General features: G+C 46.8%; 2 protein-coding genes across 5 annotated transcripts in view; both read right to left on the bottom strand.

The window, feature by feature from the left end:
• The window catches only part of kpnb1 (karyopherin (importin) beta 1), a 29,541-nt gene extending 19,782 nt beyond the window's left edge, over positions 1–9,759 (bottom strand). The window contains exons 1-8 of one of the 2 annotated variants that reach the window (XM_062037422.1): positions 9,266–9,753; positions 8,618–8,676; positions 4,107–4,289; positions 3,845–4,045; positions 994–1,146; positions 871–930; positions 718–807; positions 545–655 (exon numbers count right to left, since the gene is read on the bottom strand). In XM_062037422.1, coding sequence (XP_061893406.1) covers positions 545–655; positions 718–807; positions 871–930; positions 994–1,146; positions 3,845–4,045; positions 4,107–4,289; positions 8,618–8,676; positions 9,266–9,305 — 897 coding nt within the window. In that variant the 5' untranslated portion in view covers positions 9,306–9,753. Of the gene's footprint in view, positions 1–544; positions 656–717; positions 931–993; positions 1,147–3,844; positions 4,046–4,106; positions 4,290–8,617; positions 8,677–9,265 lie in introns of both variants that reach the window. The other variant, XM_062037421.1, reaches the window with a different exon arrangement.
• Positions 9,760–10,091: 332 nt separating this feature from the next.
• The window catches only part of zgc:158376 (uncharacterized protein LOC100101643 homolog), a 14,362-nt gene continuing 7,888 nt past the window's right edge, over positions 10,092–16,565 (bottom strand). For 2 of the 3 annotated variants that reach the window (XM_062036866.1, XM_062036865.1), the window contains exons 2-11: positions 16,069–16,257; positions 15,793–15,936; positions 15,635–15,721; positions 15,392–15,577; positions 15,289–15,321; positions 12,326–13,431; positions 12,080–12,243; positions 11,845–12,006; positions 11,564–11,785; positions 10,093–11,500 (exon numbers count right to left, since the gene is read on the bottom strand). In XM_062036866.1, the coding sequence (XP_061892850.1) occupies positions 11,292–11,500; positions 11,564–11,785; positions 11,845–12,006; positions 12,080–12,243; positions 12,326–13,431; positions 15,289–15,321; positions 15,392–15,577; positions 15,635–15,721; positions 15,793–15,936; positions 16,069–16,242 (2,487 nt within the window). In that variant the 5' untranslated portion in view covers positions 16,243–16,257 and the 3' untranslated portion in view covers positions 10,093–11,291. Of the gene's footprint in view, positions 11,501–11,563; positions 11,786–11,844; positions 12,007–12,079; positions 12,244–12,325; positions 13,432–15,288; positions 15,322–15,391; positions 15,578–15,634; positions 15,722–15,792; positions 15,937–16,068; positions 16,258–16,565 lie in introns of all 3 variants that reach the window. The other variant, XR_009824550.1, reaches the window with a different exon arrangement.

Below are 16,565 nucleotides of genomic sequence, written 5' to 3'. Positions count from 1 at the left end.
TTGTTTGTTTACTTACTACTAAAAGACAAGTTGTCTAGTATGTTCACTATCTTATTTAAGGACTAAATTACAATAATAAACATATGTTTCATGTACCCTAAGATATCTTTGTTAAAATAAAGAATGACCTTTTTTGTGGTCCCCTTTATTTAGAAACGTATGGAAATACATTACAATACAAGTACCAACATGCATCTAAATACATTTTGATATCAAAATATTGGTAAACCTAAAGGAGACATATTAGCTGCTGGCCGCTTGTCAGTCGGGGGACTAAAACAAATACAAACGTCTGTGATCGCCATTAAAAAGACATCTCATACTTTTTCGTGAAAATAAGGAGCCATATACCAGAATAATAGACTATATATGTTTTGTCAGATCAGCTGTTTTACTGCCGTATTACAGTCACCGTTTGGAAACAATTATAAATAAACATATCGAAAGTATCGAAATACATTTTGGTGCCGGTATCAAAATATTGGTATCGGTACAACCCTACTTTGGACGGTCATGAAATCGCAAGCTTCGCACGCTCACCCACCTCGGAGGCCTCGATGGCCAGGTCCATCTCCTCGTCGCAGACGTTGGACCAGAACTCGATTCCTTGCAAGGCCACCTCGTCAATCTCGCTCTTCATGGCCTCGATGGTGATCTGTGAAGGAGAGCTGGCAGGTGAGACTCCGCTGGCTTGGCTTCTTCCTGGCGTGGTCTCACCGCAAATAGAGCTGGGCCCATGTAGGTCTCCATGTACTGGTAGTACAATGACATGATCTTCACCAGGTTCTGGAGGGCTGCCACGCGCACCTGCAACAGGATGACATCATCAGCTTCATGCGTGCGCCGATCCCCCGGCCCCCACAAACTTACTCTGGTGTCAGGACATTGTGTGGCCTCGCACACCACCTGCATGATGAAGTGTCTCTCCGTCTGGAACACACCCACAGGTCAGTCCAAGATGGCCGCTAGAGCTTTGACACTTGGCACGGTTACCTCCTTGTCGAAGTTGGCTTTGGTGAACTCCAGCGAGTTGAGAAGAGCGTTGGTGGCGGCCAGTTTGACGTTGTTGCTCGGCTCCTCCTTCCTCATCCCCTGGATGATGGCCGTCAGGATCTGGTTGGCGCTTTCCTGCAGCTGCTCGGGATCCTGCAGAAAATACACGCTTTAAATCCCAAGTTCCTCGGTCCTCCACCCGTGACATGTACAATACAGCACTGTTTACTTTGTGATAATTACGGGCACATTTTCATGAAACTTTCAGGTAACGTCACAAATAAGAGGACATTTTGGGCCTCAACATGACCAGTGACATACACCTTCATAACAATGTGTAATATATACACACTACAAATATATATATATATAAATAGTATATTTTCCTTTTTAATACCTCTGAAATGCTTTATGACAAACACTCTCCATTGAAACGAAAACAAAGAAGAACAATCAACCCTGAATAACAAAATGACTGAAAAATGCTTGCAACTAAAATGCATTATGTAGAACATTTATACCACAAAGATCTACAGAGGCAGACAAGTCCAAAACGTATAGGTACAAGCTAACTGGCATACTACGAACACGTAGGAAAGAACATTACAGTCAATTATTGGACTGGAACAAAAAAAAAATGAGAGCAACATGGGGCATCCTAAATAGCATTATTGAAAGTGGTGCTAAGAAGGATTATCCTAAATACTTCTCAGATGGAATTGTAAAAAAATGACAATATGAACAAAGTAGTTGAAAGCTTCAACAAGTACAAAAGAGGAAATAATCAATATTGTGAAAAAAATGTTAATCCAAGACCTCAACTGATTGTAACGGAAAAAAATGTTATTGAAGAGATTTCAGAACCATTAACATACATTATATCAGCAACCTATCATTTCAAACAGGCAAATTCCCAGACAAAATGAAAATGGCAAAAAGTCGTACCAATTTACAAGACGGGTGACAAACACCAGTTTACCAACTACAGACCTGTTTCTCTACTTTCACAATTTTCTAAAATTATTGAACAGATTGGACAAATGGAAGAGGTCACCAATGCAGCAGAGCAAAAAATGTGCAGCTACAGTGTTTATGGATTTAACAAACTGACTTTTCCAATTAATCACAATATTTTAATTCATAAATTAGAACGGTTCGGAATCAGAGGGTTGGTCTTGAACTGGGTAAGAAGCTACTTAACAAACAGGAAGCAACGCGTGAAGATAGGCGAACACACGTCTACAGAGCTGAAAATACCTCGTGGCGTACCTCAGGGATCAATACTCGGACCAAACTGGTTCAATCTTTGTATAAACAACATTTATAAAGTTACAAAGGACTTAAAAAGTTTGTATTATTTGCAGACGACACAACTGTGTTTTGTTCAGGAGAGAACACAGAAGCTAATACAAATAACAGAAGAAATTAGATTAAAAAGATGGTTTGAAAAAAAAAAAAAGTGTCTCGTCTTCCTGTCGGTCATTTTTTCTTAATGATCTGGCAGCAGCCAGCGTCATCTCACAAGACCCTCGGGTGCCGTGAATGTCATAGTGAAGATTGATGATCGATCATTTTAGGTCTATTTTTTTAATGTCTGGCTGGCGATGGACTGACACACCCGCCACCATCCATGTAATGGCCACCCCTGCTCTAACATGAGGAGGAGAGTATGCACATTCATGCAACGTAATGAATGCTTCATATGCTAAATCCAATCAAATCGTTTGAGAGTTACATCCCTGGTAGATTCCTAAAATATTATCACATCTGTGACCCACAGGCATGAATTTTAAACCCGCCACAAGCCTCATCGTTCTCTCGGCACTCCTGCTCCTTCCCCAAAATGTTGCCACACCCAGGAAGCAAAGCTGCGTGGCACAAAGTGCACCTCCACAACACTTCCCCAGCTGCCATGGTTTCCAGACAAGGTGAGGTTGCTCACACAGCCACAAAAGCAAGGCTCCCAAAGTACAACGCACCCTTAAAGGGGAACTGCACTTTTGTGGAATCATCCACCATCATTATGACATCAAGACATGATGACAGATTGATTTTTTTTTTTTTTATGCATTTGAGGTATTAAATGAAGGTAAATAAAATTCTGCTTCAAGAGGTAGTCACCTGAAATGGTTTTCACTTCACAGGTGTGCTTGAAGCTCATGGAGAGAATGCCAAGAGTGTGCAAAGCAGTAATCAGAGCAAAGGGGGGCTATTTTGAAGAAACTAGTACCTTGAAGGTAGAAAAGCGCTATACCAGTATAACCCATTTATCATTTATTTAAAACATGTTTTCAGTTATTTCACCTTTTTTTGTTAAGTACATAACTCCACATGTGTTCATTCATAGTTTTGATGTGACAATCTACAATGTAAATAGTCATGAAAATAAAGAAAACACATTGAATGAGGAGAAGGTGTGTCCAAACTTTTGGCCTCTACTGTATATATGTATGTACATGTCATAGTGTCTTTAAAGTGTGCCTTTTTGATCAAATAGGCATTTTTGTCGAGACTACAATCAAGTATTCATGTTTACATTGTTTGTTGTGGAGAACTCTGCTTCGCTGTGTTTGCAAACCACGTTCAAGAACCCAATTCCCTGAGTTGGTAAATCAAGGTTCCATCGTACTATGAAGCTGGAGGTCAATGTTTCTTGCCCAAGTAACCCGGTTTGTAGTTACATTTTTTGTTATTAAATGTGTATAAGTATGTTATTTGCACAGCTGTGCTTTGTTGAGCAGAAAGTGGAGTTTCAACTCAACACTTTGCACCTTTTGTTGAGCGTACGATATATATGATAGATCGCCATTGGGCTTAAAAACAGGGGGATATCGGTTTTGGTCCAACTCACAATGTCCTGGCAGATGTATCCGATAGCCTCCAGAGTTGACTCCTTCATGTGTTCCGTGCTGGACGGGTTTGTGACGTTGGCCATTAGCTGCGGGATGAGTTCAGGCCACTGGTTGACCGGAATCTCTGCGCAGGCGATCCCAGCAACACACTGCGATGCCGAGCTGGGCCGGTACGTCTCGGTGCCTAAGGTCTGCAGAACCTGTGAGGCAGAGACGAGGTGAGGCCGGCAAAAGCAGCCATGAGTCGCTCCAATTCCTTACGTAGTTTTTGATCTGGCAACGGGCAGCTGCGTCCACGGCCAGCCATCTTTGCTGATACCGAGCCTTGACATCCGGGTCTTTGGACGTCAGAGAGTTCTTCACCTGGAGGCCCGCCGCTACTCGGGCCACCTGCGTGTTCCCGGGATTGGCCAAGACTTTGGACAGCTCCACCAGGAAGGCCGGCTGAGGGAGAAAACAGGAAGCAAACGCTGAAACAAGATGGACAAAAGAGGTGCTGGAAACATGCATGTTCAATGTTTACAATGCATTGTGGGCCGGTGTAATGTCAAATAAAAGACAACATAGTTACAAGTGCCATGACGCCATCAGTCCAACCTCAGAGTAAAGGTATCGTCATTAGTAGGGGTGGAACAATTCCATGTATCAATTTTTATTCATTAAGTTCGACTACATCTGTGTTCCGCAAGTTTGCCTTCCAGTAGATAAGTATCGATCAAACATCGCTTTATCAAACTATTTTATTGATACAAGAACAAAGAAAACAATGGATTTAAGACTATAAGACGTTTAACACTTAAAGACAAGAACAGTAAACGATATTCAAGTCTGTGGCGTCCTTGTCTTCAGAACTGCAATGGTGACTATCTACCGTGACAATAAAACATAAATCACAACACTGCAACTTTCCGCTTCAGCACAATTGCAAAAGCCATAACAAATACAATAATATCAAGCCACAGAGAAAGCGACGGACGAACCAAAGAAGTGACAGAGAATCAAATTGGAGCGAGGGACCGACGTCCTGTGCCAGACGGTTGAAAACAATGTAATGTACATATTCCATCCATACATTTTCTACCGCGTGTCCTCTCAGATTAAATAAGGATTATTGAAAAGTTGTTTTTGACGGAAAAAGTCATCACGCTCTTCCAACTTAGCTCATTCAACTTTCTGTCGGTAAATCGCCAAAACGTGTGCATTGTCACTTCTGTTCCATCTTTATATTGTTGTTTAGACTTCAACTTGCTGTTTTTAAAAAAAAAACTAATTAAAAGTGTAGCATCAGGTCACACTACTGCTCATTTAACCTGAAGAGATATTGCTGCACTTAATATATACATATTACATTTATATAATTCTTTGTCAAAAACAACAGTAAAAGTAGCAAGGAAATCTATTAATAATTCCACCTGAATTGCACTTTATTGTTGATATCAACATTGTATCATGTTATGTAGGAAAAACAAAAGCAGCAGGTAAGTCTACTGTTAAAATGTTGGTTACTGTACTTTTTATTGACAACGTTTAAAATGTGAGCAGAAAATGTTTCCTCCTGGTAATTTAGCTTTAAAGTTTTGGTTGAACTTTATTCAAAAAAGATGTGAATGCATCCATCCATTTTTCTACCACTTGTCCCTTTCGGGGTCGCCGGAGCCTACCTCAGGTGCATTCGGACGGAAGGCGGGGTACACCCTGGACAAGTCGCCACCTCATCACAGGGCCAACACAGATAGACAGGGACCATTTAGTGTTGCCAATCAACCTATCCCCAGGTGCATGTCTTTGGAGGTGGGAGGAAGCCGGAGTACCCGGAGAGAACATGCAAACTCCCCACAGAAAGATCCAGAGCCCAGGACTGAACCCATGACCTTCGTATTGTGAGGCACACGCACTAACCCCTGTTCCACCGTGCTGCCGATGTGAATGCATTGGCCAATGATTGTTGTCAACTTAGTATCTGTAAGTTACCGTATTTTCCGCACCATAAGACGCACCTAAAAACCTCAAATTTTCTCAAAAGCTGACAGTGCGCCTTATATATGGACCAATATTGAGCCACAACAGGTCTCGCAACTACAGTAACTACGCCGACTTCATTTCCCCCGTGGAAAGAGAAGCGTGCGGTGCATGCTGGGACATATGACTGCGCGAGGCGTGCTGTTTCATTTCCATTTGTGTGTTTATGTAAAGACCCCAAAATGGCTCCTATTAAGAGACATGCTTTTAGGAAGGCAGGAATTGTCACTGAACTGCGAGACAACAGCAGTGACACTGACTTGATTAATGAAGACTTCAATCTTGTCGAAGACATCATATATCCCAGCATGCACGGCGCTCTTCTTCTTCTACGGGGGAAAATGAAGTCGGCGGCTGCTTACCGTAGAAGAAGAAGCGTGCATGCTGGGATATATGACTGCGTTTATGTAAAGACCCCAAAATGGCTCCTATTAAGAGACACGCTTACGACGCAGAGTTTAAACTCAAGGCGATCAGTCACGCAGTAGAACACGGGAATAGAGCAGCAGCGGGCATGTTGGATGCCGTATTCGCCAAACTGTTTAATTCGGGCACTGAAGAAGAAGAATTTGAGGGATTCGTGGATGAGGAATAACTTAATAAAGTGAGCTTTACATGTTTATTTTGTGTGTTGTGACATTAACGTTTGAGCAACATTGAGTTATTAATATATTCTTATTGCTTTGCACTATTTTGAGTGTTACTATATTGTGATTGCACTAACGTTTGATTTCCGTAAAAGTATCAGACTGTTTTGTAAGCGTTTATTGAATGGAGAAAAAGTTCCCCTCCACTATGTGATATATATGTTGCACTACATGTTATACCTTGCCATTGTTAACAGATAAATGAAATACCACGTCACTGACTTTACCTCGGGGGAAATAATAAAACAGCTGTTTATTCATTATGGGAGTGAACAGAGTTGTCAGAACGCTGGTTTGTAATCTATTAATAAAGTTTGACTGACCTATCTGACTGTTTTGTTGACATTCCATTTAGCGCAGCTCCATCTAATGGATGCATAACGTAACCCCAGCCTTTACTGTAGCGTCTATTCTAGGCGCCTTATAATCTGGTGCGCCTTATATATGGACAAAGTTTTGAAATATGCCATTGATTGAAGGTGCGCCTTATAATCCGGTGCGCCTTATAGTGCGGAAAATACAGTTATTTAACATAAATTCCCTTACAGGAAATAGCAGGAAACTTCAGATCCACTAATGACTGAATCAACTACTCAGTGTCCGCCCTGAGATCAGTAGGTTGTGAGTTCAAACACCCCGGCCGAGTCATACCAAAGACTATACAAATGGGAGCCATTACCTCCCTGCATGGCACTCAGCATCATGGGTTGGAATTGGGGGCTAAATCACCAAAAATGATTCCCGGGCGCGGCCCCCGCTACTGCTCACTGCTCCCCTCACCTCACCTCCCAGGGGGGTGATGGGTCGAATGCAGATAATTTTGCCACAAAAAAATTGCAACTCACTGAATCGTTTCGGATCGTATCATTCTAAAGCAGTGGTTCTTAACCTGGGTTCGGTGAGTCGGCCTCAGGGTTTAAAACACACCCGACACATCGTGGAAATAAAAACTTCTCCCTATCGCCGTATTACGGATACGGCAACAGCAGAAGTCAGACTGATTTGCAGGTGTGTAATTTGTTGTGAGTTTATGCACTGTGTTGGTTTTGTTGTTTGAATGAGGTGATGTTCATGCATGGTTCATTTTGTGCACCAGTAAAAAAACATGGTAACACTTTAGTATGGGGAACATATTCACCATTAATTAGTTGCTTATTAACATGCAAATTAGTAACATATTGGCTCTTAACTAGTCATTATTAAGTACTTATTAATGCCTTATTTGGCATGGCCTTATTTTAACCCTAACCCTCTAACCCTGACCCTAACCAAATAACTCCAAATTAAGTCTTTGTTACTTAGAATATGTTCCCCTCTTGTCCAAAAAACTCTAAATTAAGTCTTTGTTACTTAGAATATGTTCCCCATACTAAAGTGTTACCAAAAACATATACCGTATTTTTCTGACTAAGTTGCAGTTTTTTTCATAGTTTGGGTGCGACTTATACTCAGGAACGACTTATGTGTGAAATGATTAATACATTACCGTAAAATATCAAATAATATTATTTAGCTCATTCACGTAAGAGACTAGATGTATAAGATTTCATGGGATTTAGCGATTAGGAGTGACAGATTGTTTTAGTAAACGTATAGCATGTTGTATATGTTATAGTTATTTGAATGACTCTTACGTTAACATACCAGGCACGTTCTCAGTTGGTTATTTATGCCTCATATAACGTACACTTATTCAGCTTGTTGTTCACTATTCTTTATTCATTTTAAATTGCCTTTCAAATGTCTATTCTTGGTGTTGGCTTTTATCAAATACATTTCCCCCAAAAATGCGACTTATACTCAGTGTGACTTATGTTTTTTTCCTTCTTTATTATGCATTATCGGCCGGTGCGACTTATACTCCGAAAAATACGGTAATAACTTTGTCTTGAATTTGAAAAAAAAGGAGGGTTCGGTGAATGCGCATATGAAACTGGTGGGGTTTGGTACCTCCAACAAGGTTAAGAAGCACTGTTCTAAAGCAAATAACCTTCCTGAATCGCATCAGCAACCGCCGATTAATCGAATCGTTAGTGATGGGTGTAGCCAGCAGATGCTAATGCTAGTGCACGCTGCAGGGAGCTCGTCGGCCTGCCCGCCACTCACCAGGTTCTGTATGGCCGCCTGCTCCAGGAACTTCTGTGCCGCCTCCAGTTCATTCCGATCTGGGGAGGAGAAGAGGGGAGTTATTCAACGTGGAGGGGTTAGTTAGCGCGCTCACACGACGCACTGCCGGGTGTAAAAAAAAAGTGTCAAAATGAAAGAAATAGTATCAGGGCGACATGCGTGTTAGCCCCTTAGCATACTAGCGTTTACCGGCCAACGGGGTAACGGGGGTTTACAGCTCATTTTTTGGGAGAAATCCACGAGTGGACATTTACATGCACATGGTCTGCACGCACAGCGGGAGAGGAAGGGCAGAAGATCCGGGCGGAAGAGCTAGCAGAGAGGCTACACGGCATGGGCAGGGTCGGTGCTACTTTGCGGAAGACGGCAAAAAAAAGCGCCATTAAAACGGTCATGTTGACGCCATCAAGCCGTGTTTACCCTTCCTCCATAATGGAAGGAGGGGGTGCTCCCAGTGAAAAGACGCCCAAGGGAGAGTGCTAAGTCACCCGCCGAGTGAGGCCGTGCTGTTAGCATGTTAGCTCAAACTTTCACCGGTCCAACGGAGCTCGGCGCCTCCGCCGCTAAAGTGTCGACACGGATCCCCCCCGGCAGTGTGTGTTCGAGCGGCGCCGTGTGAGTGCTCACCTGGAGAGATGGTCTGCTCGAGGATGGTGATGAGCTCCATTCCGTCCGCCGGCAGCCGCTCACTCGTCGCTGGCCTCGCTAGCTAGCCGATGCTAATGCTAGCTAGCAGGAGACTTGGCGCTCGCCGACAATTGTGCTTCTTTCCGACTGGTGCCACCCACTCGGCGGGGGTTTCACTCGGGTGCGCCCCAGGGAGTGAACAGGCGGAGGTTCCCCGGGTTTTCACTCGGCTGCTGCGGGGGAAAAGCTTAACGGTCGCGGCGTGTTGTGTAGTGAGCTTCAGCAGCCTCGCCGCCGCCCGTTTGCATCGCGTGTTGTCGCGGGGGTGAAAAGGCCGCGAGCTTCTCTCCGGCGGAAGGATATCAGGCGACGTGTGGTGCCTTCAGGAACTGTCGGACATCCTCAACGCTGCAGGGCGGAAACCAAAATAAGCTCGCATCTTATCAGGTTTAGGCACGGCGTTGATAACTTCCGACACATCCGGTGTTTGTAACATATCGAGGTGTGCCACGAAGAACAGTAATCGATTAGCACATATTGAAGGAGCACAAAATAAGTCGAGTACACTGAATGCAACAGCGCGAGCACGTGTGAAGGCGCGTGCTCGTTCACGCTCATCAACTTCATGCTTTGTTTCTTAATAACGACAGTGACGTCACACGTTGTCTTTTTGTGTTGTCAGGAAACGGAGAAGAGTGAATGACGCAATCTATATTTTTGAACGCTACCGTGAAGAATACGTCATGTTAGCTAGTGAGAAGCAATATTGTGCAACTTTCTTGGAACATCCTAAATAAACATAAATGTGGTTCAAACAGCTTTATTGTGATGATAAAAACAATAACTAATATGTGCGTGTGCATGAACACTCCGGAAGTCAGAAAAGCAAAGGTAAAAAAACAACTCATTGCTTCTTTATTAGTCATTTTTACAGTAGTCAACCCATACGTAGCTGCCTTGAGTTGCTCTTTCGCTTCTTCTTATTCTTCTTCCCCTCATTTCCAGACACTCAAGTAAAGTATAAAAAAACAAAAGAGAAAATGCCTTTTTTTTTTCAAGAAAAAACACGTTTTGGCAAACAAGGATGAAGGTCATGATGATCCAGTGCATTTGTAGAAAACATCCATCAAGACAAAAAGAAGAAGAATAACAAAGAATATTCGGCTGGTGTGATTGGATAAGAGCTTTGAGGAGCTTGTCCAATCAGCACCAAGACAAGCAACATGAACACATCTTTATGGCACAACACAGCTAACAGGAACAACTGCTAGCACAGTGGGATTCAAATAAGACATTTGTCACAGTTTTGTCCGACCAACAGTCAAAGACTTCAGTAAACAATAAAAAAAAAAAAGAAGCTTATTCAAACTTTTCGGAAGCTGCAACCAGAGCTTTTGTTCCTTTCACCATTCCATCAAACCGTTTGTAGAGCGGAAGCTCGCTAATGACCTCAGTTTGTTGACATGTTAACAAGCTAGCAAAGCGTGCTTATTCATTTGTAGTGTAGCTCTGAAGCTAACATGTTAGCTAGCTGCTAGCCTAGCTGCCAGAATACAACGTTGAAATGAAGGAGACGTTTTCAGGGAAGGCGAAAACAACCTTGCACCTGAGAAAGATGATTAATGGCTTTTGACAAAGAGACGTACAACAAAAACAGTGAATGGTGTTTGTGGCCCGGAGGACAAGCACGCGTGCACACGCCCGGCGGCTGGTTAGCCTAGCTTAGCTTGGGGTTGCCAACATGCAGACTCAACACAGCTAAGCTAGCTAGCCTAGCATTGTGGAAGAAGACAGAGAGCACTTCCTGTTGCTCTGAGGCCGGCGAGCAGGCGTGGTGATTGGCTGCGGGAGCGGAGGGAATGTCGGGGGGCTGTGGGGGTGCGACATCATTTACAGTAAATAAAGGACAGGTATTTACACACGTGCACACTTTTGTACACACAAGTATGTACACGCCGGGGGATAGGATTCTTCCTTTTCTTCCTCCCCACCTGGAGTATCAGAAGCTCATGTCCAATGACGCCGTTTAGCTGTTCTTTAGCAGCATCCTGTCCTCCGGGGGACAGGAAGTGGAAGCAGCGAGCACGGCGGCTGAGGAAGAGGATGGCCGAAGGGGTAAGCACAGCAGCAGTTCCGCCTCGGAGGGGAGGAGCGAGCAGGATCGCAGGTCCACCGTCTGGATGGAGGGGCACTGCTGGAGCAGAGTAGCGCTCTGCCCCGTCACCTTGGTGCACCCTGGCGTGGAAGTAGACGGCATTATGGGATGCACTGCTCCGACCCGACGCCGCTGGAACTTACCCGCCAGGCTGACGTGTGTCAGCGTCTCTCTGAGCGGCGAGGCGGGGGAGGTCAGCGTCTGCACGGTCTCATCCGACAGGTTGGCGCAGTGGCTCAGGTCCAACCTGGCCAGGCGGGGGACGTAGCGGACCAGCAGGCGGGACGAGGCGTCCGTCAGGTCCAGGCCGGACAATCTCAGCTCTGTCACGTTGTGGAAGCACCCCGCTCGCGTCTCGCTGTGCGCTGGGGGACCAATCACAGGGGGTCAAGTGGAGACGCGACCTGGCGGGGGCGCCGCTCACCTGTTCTGGTGTCAGGGGGCGGGGCCAGCAGCTCCTTCAGGTGAGAGTCCTTCAGGTCCTCCACGCGACTTAAGTCCAACAACCTGAGACACGGACAGGTGCTCTGACACAGCGCCGACACCACCGACCACGCGCATCCCGCCACGTTGAGCTCCAGCAGACCTGCAGCACACGCACGTCAGTGAGCTCACGCAGGTACACACACACACACACACACACACAGGCAGGAAGTGACCTGGCAGGCGGCTGATGAGCCACATGAGCTGCTTCTTGGAGATGTTGGTGAATCCCAGGTTGAGTGAGACCGGTTGTCTGCGGATGATTCCACTCAGCATGGGCGGCGTGATGGAGCGCTGTCTGCTCACGTCGATCTGGCGCCACAGCCTCTTGTCGCAACACCTGCCGTCGCCATGGTAACACACACACACACACACACAGGTAACGGTTAGTCTGCTGATGGACGGGAGGGCGGATGACTCACCAGCGGCTCCACGTGCGACACACCCTCATGCACACGCACAGCTCCGGCTGACTGAGGTACGTGAAAACCCGCAGCCACACGTCACGCGTCATGATATGGGAGGAGCCAGAGTCCAGCGGCAGGCAGCTGGGCTCGGGGCAGGTGGGAGGCGGCCTCACCAAGTGTCTCTCCATTTGGACGGGACGTGGCGGCGACGGCACGGCGGGCGGGCTGCGCTTCATTACGTGGGAGCGTGGAGCCAGGCGGGACGGCCGGGAGCAGGGGGATGCAGCCATGGCTGACATCATCAAGCCGCCTCCCCCTCCCTCCCCGTTGGAGGCGGGGATGGAGGTGGAGAAATTTCTGGAGCCGGCGGTGGTCTGGTTCTTCATGTTGCTACGACTCTTGTTACTCTTAGTCCCGCCTCCTCCGCCCCCGCTGTGTCTGTGATTGATGGAAAGACTGCTGGCGTTCTCCTTCTCGCCCGCCACGCCTCCTCGTGTCCGGCCGTTGCGCGCATCCTGTCCGTTGCTGCGCTGCTTGGCCGTCAGGCCGCCATGTTGGGAGGACGGAGCCATCTGATTGGAGGAGAGAGGAGAGGGCGGAAGGAGCGAGGCAAGGTTTTTCCTGGTCCTGTCATCCTCGTCGGCTCCTTTCCTCCCCCTCGGCAGGACGGAGGAGTCTCCTCGCCGCCGGGCCTTGTCTCCCGCCTCCTCGCCCTCCGAGTCCTCGCTGGCGCTGAAGCCCAGTTCGGCCAGACGACGGCTCTTGTCCGCCCGACTCCCGCTGCTGATGCCATAGGTGACGGGAGGAGGCAGAGACGGCGAGCAGGGCGAGGAGCCGCCTCCGCCATGCTCCTCCTGCAGGGAGTCCTCGGAGTCGGACTCGGAGTCGGACTCAGAGCTGGATGAGGACGAGGAGGAGGAGGAAGGCCGGCGTTCCAGTAGACACATCCTCCTGAAGCGTTCCAGTTTTTCTCTGTGATGAGAGCGCTGGTCTGCGCCCGATACCCCCCCTGGACCTACCCCGCCATCTGCGGTCAGAGACGAGGAGGAGGTGGGGCCCAGAGCCGGTCCTCCGGCTGAAGAAGCGGGGCCGTTTGACTCCTCGACTTCCTGTTTGGGTTTCTGCCAAAAAAGCAGGAGAGACGGCAGTAATGAGCGTACATGAGAGAACCAGACCCAGACACGGACCAAATACAGTACAAGGACCAAATACAAAGACAGGACCAGACACAGAAACTGAAGCAGGAACAGAAACAGGACCAGACACAGACGCAGGACTAGACACAAAACCAAAAATAAGACCAGACATGAAAACAGGATCAGACACAGGACCAGACCAAGACACAGAAACAGGATCAGATGCAGAACCAGATACAGACATAGGACCGGGACCAGAAACCGGACCAGACACAGACTCAAGAACAGGACCAGCACCAGACACAGAAACAGAGACAGGACCAGAAACAGATACAGACACAGACTCAAGAACAGGACCAGTACCAGACAAAGGACCAGCCACAGATACAGATACAAACACAGGACCAGACTCAGATACAGATGCAGACACAGATACAGTACCAGACACAGACACAGACAGACACAGGACCAGACTCAGACACAGATGCAGATACAGGACCAGACACAGATACAGACACAGACACAGATACAGACACAGGACCAGACTCAGACACAGATGCAGATACAGGACCAGACTCAGATACAGATACAAACACAGGACCAGACTCAGATACAGATACAGGACCAGACACAGACACAGACAGACACAGGACCAGACTCAGACACAGATGCAGATACAAGACCAGACAGAGATACGGACACAGGACCAGACTCAGACACAGATGCAGATACAGGACCAGACACAGATACAGACACAGACACAGATACAGACACAGATATACAGACACAGATACAGATACAGATACAAACACAGATACAGACACAGACACAGATACAGACACATATACGGATACAGATACAAACACAGATATAGATACAGACACAGATACAGACACAGCCACAGACACAGACACAGACACAGACACAGACACAGATACAGATACGGATACAGATACAAACACAGATATAGATACAGATACAGATACAGACACAGACACAGTTACAGATACGGATACAGATACAAACACAGATATAGATACAAACACAGATATAGATAGCACGCACAGATGTGAGAGCCTTTGAAACACCACGAGGTGGGGTGGTACTTTAGGTGCTACAATACAAACACAGACACAGACAGATACAGACACAGACAGATACAGACACAGACAGATACAGACACAGACACAGACACAGACACAGACACAGACAGATACAGACACAGATATACAGACACTGATACAGATACAGATACAAACACAGATACAGACACAGACACAGACACAGACACAGATACAGACACAGATACAGATACAAACACAGATATAGATACAGACACAGATACAGACACAGACACAGATACAAACACAGATACAGACAGACACAGACACCGCCAAAGACACAGACACAGACACAGATACAGATACAGACACAGATATACAGACACAGATACAGACACAGATACAGACACAGATACAGACACAGACACAGACACAGACACAGACACAGACACAGACACAGACACAGATACAGATACAGATACAGACACAGATACAGACACAGACACAGACACAGATACAGACACAGATACGGATACAAACACAGATATAGATACAGATACAGACACAGCCACAGACACAGATACAGATACAGACACAGATACAGATAGATACAGATACAGACACAGAGGATCAGACAGATACAAACACAGATATAGATACAGATACAGACACAGCCACAGACACAGACACAGATACAGATACAGATACAGATACAGATACAGATAGATACAGACACAGAGGATCAGACAGATACAAACACAGGACTAGAACAAGTCGTTACCTTTTTCAGACGTTTTTCGTGCGCACTTTTCATCTGGAAAGAAATCCACAGGGCTTTTATTGTGAAGCAGCGAGACAGGAAGTGCAACAACATGGCGACTGACCTTTTTCTTGGGCCCGCTGTCCACGGGCACGTCTTTTTCCCGCTTCCTCTTGTGCCCCCCCTCCGACCTGCCCACCTCCTCCAGGGAGGGCGGGGCTTTCTTCTTGGGGGGCGGGTCGTCCGTCAGCTTCCAGCGGCCCACCTCGCCGTTGTCCATCCTGCGCTTGCCCAAGATGTCCGCCTGGTCCTGCAGTGGACAGAGCGTGTGAGGGTTTTGCCCAGCCAGGGAGGCGGTGCTGGTCACCTTGCTGGTCTTCCCCTCCTTGTGGCACTTGGGACACTCCCAGCAGTTGGGGATCTCCTCGTTGATGACGCCTTCGGCTTTGCCCATCTGCCACACAACACTTACACGTCAAGCACTCCTCGGGGGGCGGGGCTAGCAAACAGGAAGTGAGCGCTGACCTGAAGGCATCTGGGGTGGATGATCTCGTTACAGATGGTACATTCCATCAGACACAAGCTGAACTTGTCCTCCTCCGACTCCACCGTGTCCTCCTTTCCCGCCTCGCCGCACGCCAAGCACACGGCCGTGTGTGGCAACACGGGCTGGGGTGAGAGGGCAGAGGTCAGGGTTAGGGTCGGACGCCGATCGGTGGTCCATCGGTGAACGCAGACATGGTGTGTGCGTGCGTATGTGTGTGTTGCCATGGGAACAGAAGAGTGTGCGCGTGACCTCACCGCCGTGCACTGTCTCAGCAGGCAGGACTGCTTCATGCGTCCTGGTCCTCCGAACTTCTTCATGTCCTTGCAGAAGTGACACTCGCCACACTCGCTCCTCGTGCACGCCTGACAGCGCCGGCACCGTGTCCTCCTGCGCCTAGCCCCGCCTCCAAGCGCCTTACTGCCCGACATCCCCCGGCCGCTCAACTGGCAGAGACATGGACACGTTTTATCACACAAGCGTCGCATAAAGACATTTGACAAAAAAAGTCTTTTTCACACATGAAGACTTAAAAGTATGTTTCACACATGAAAACATTTGAAAGTCTTTTTCACACAAAGACATTTTAAAGTCTTTTCCACAAACAAAAATATTTGAAAGTCTTTTTCACACATGAAAACATTTGAAAGTCTTTTTCACACAAAGACATTTTAAAGTCTTTTCCACAAACAAAAATATTTGAAAGTCTTTTTCACACAAACAAAAATATTTGAAAGTCTTTTTCACACATGAT

This window comes from Entelurus aequoreus, linkage group LG25 (assembly GCF_033978785.1).
Source record: "Entelurus aequoreus isolate RoL-2023_Sb linkage group LG25, RoL_Eaeq_v1.1, whole genome shotgun sequence".
NCBI lineage: Eukaryota > Metazoa > Chordata > Actinopteri > Syngnathiformes > Syngnathidae > Entelurus > Entelurus aequoreus.
The sequence above is the reverse complement of the archived record's forward strand: the minus strand, read 5'-3'. Positions and strand labels throughout refer to the sequence as shown.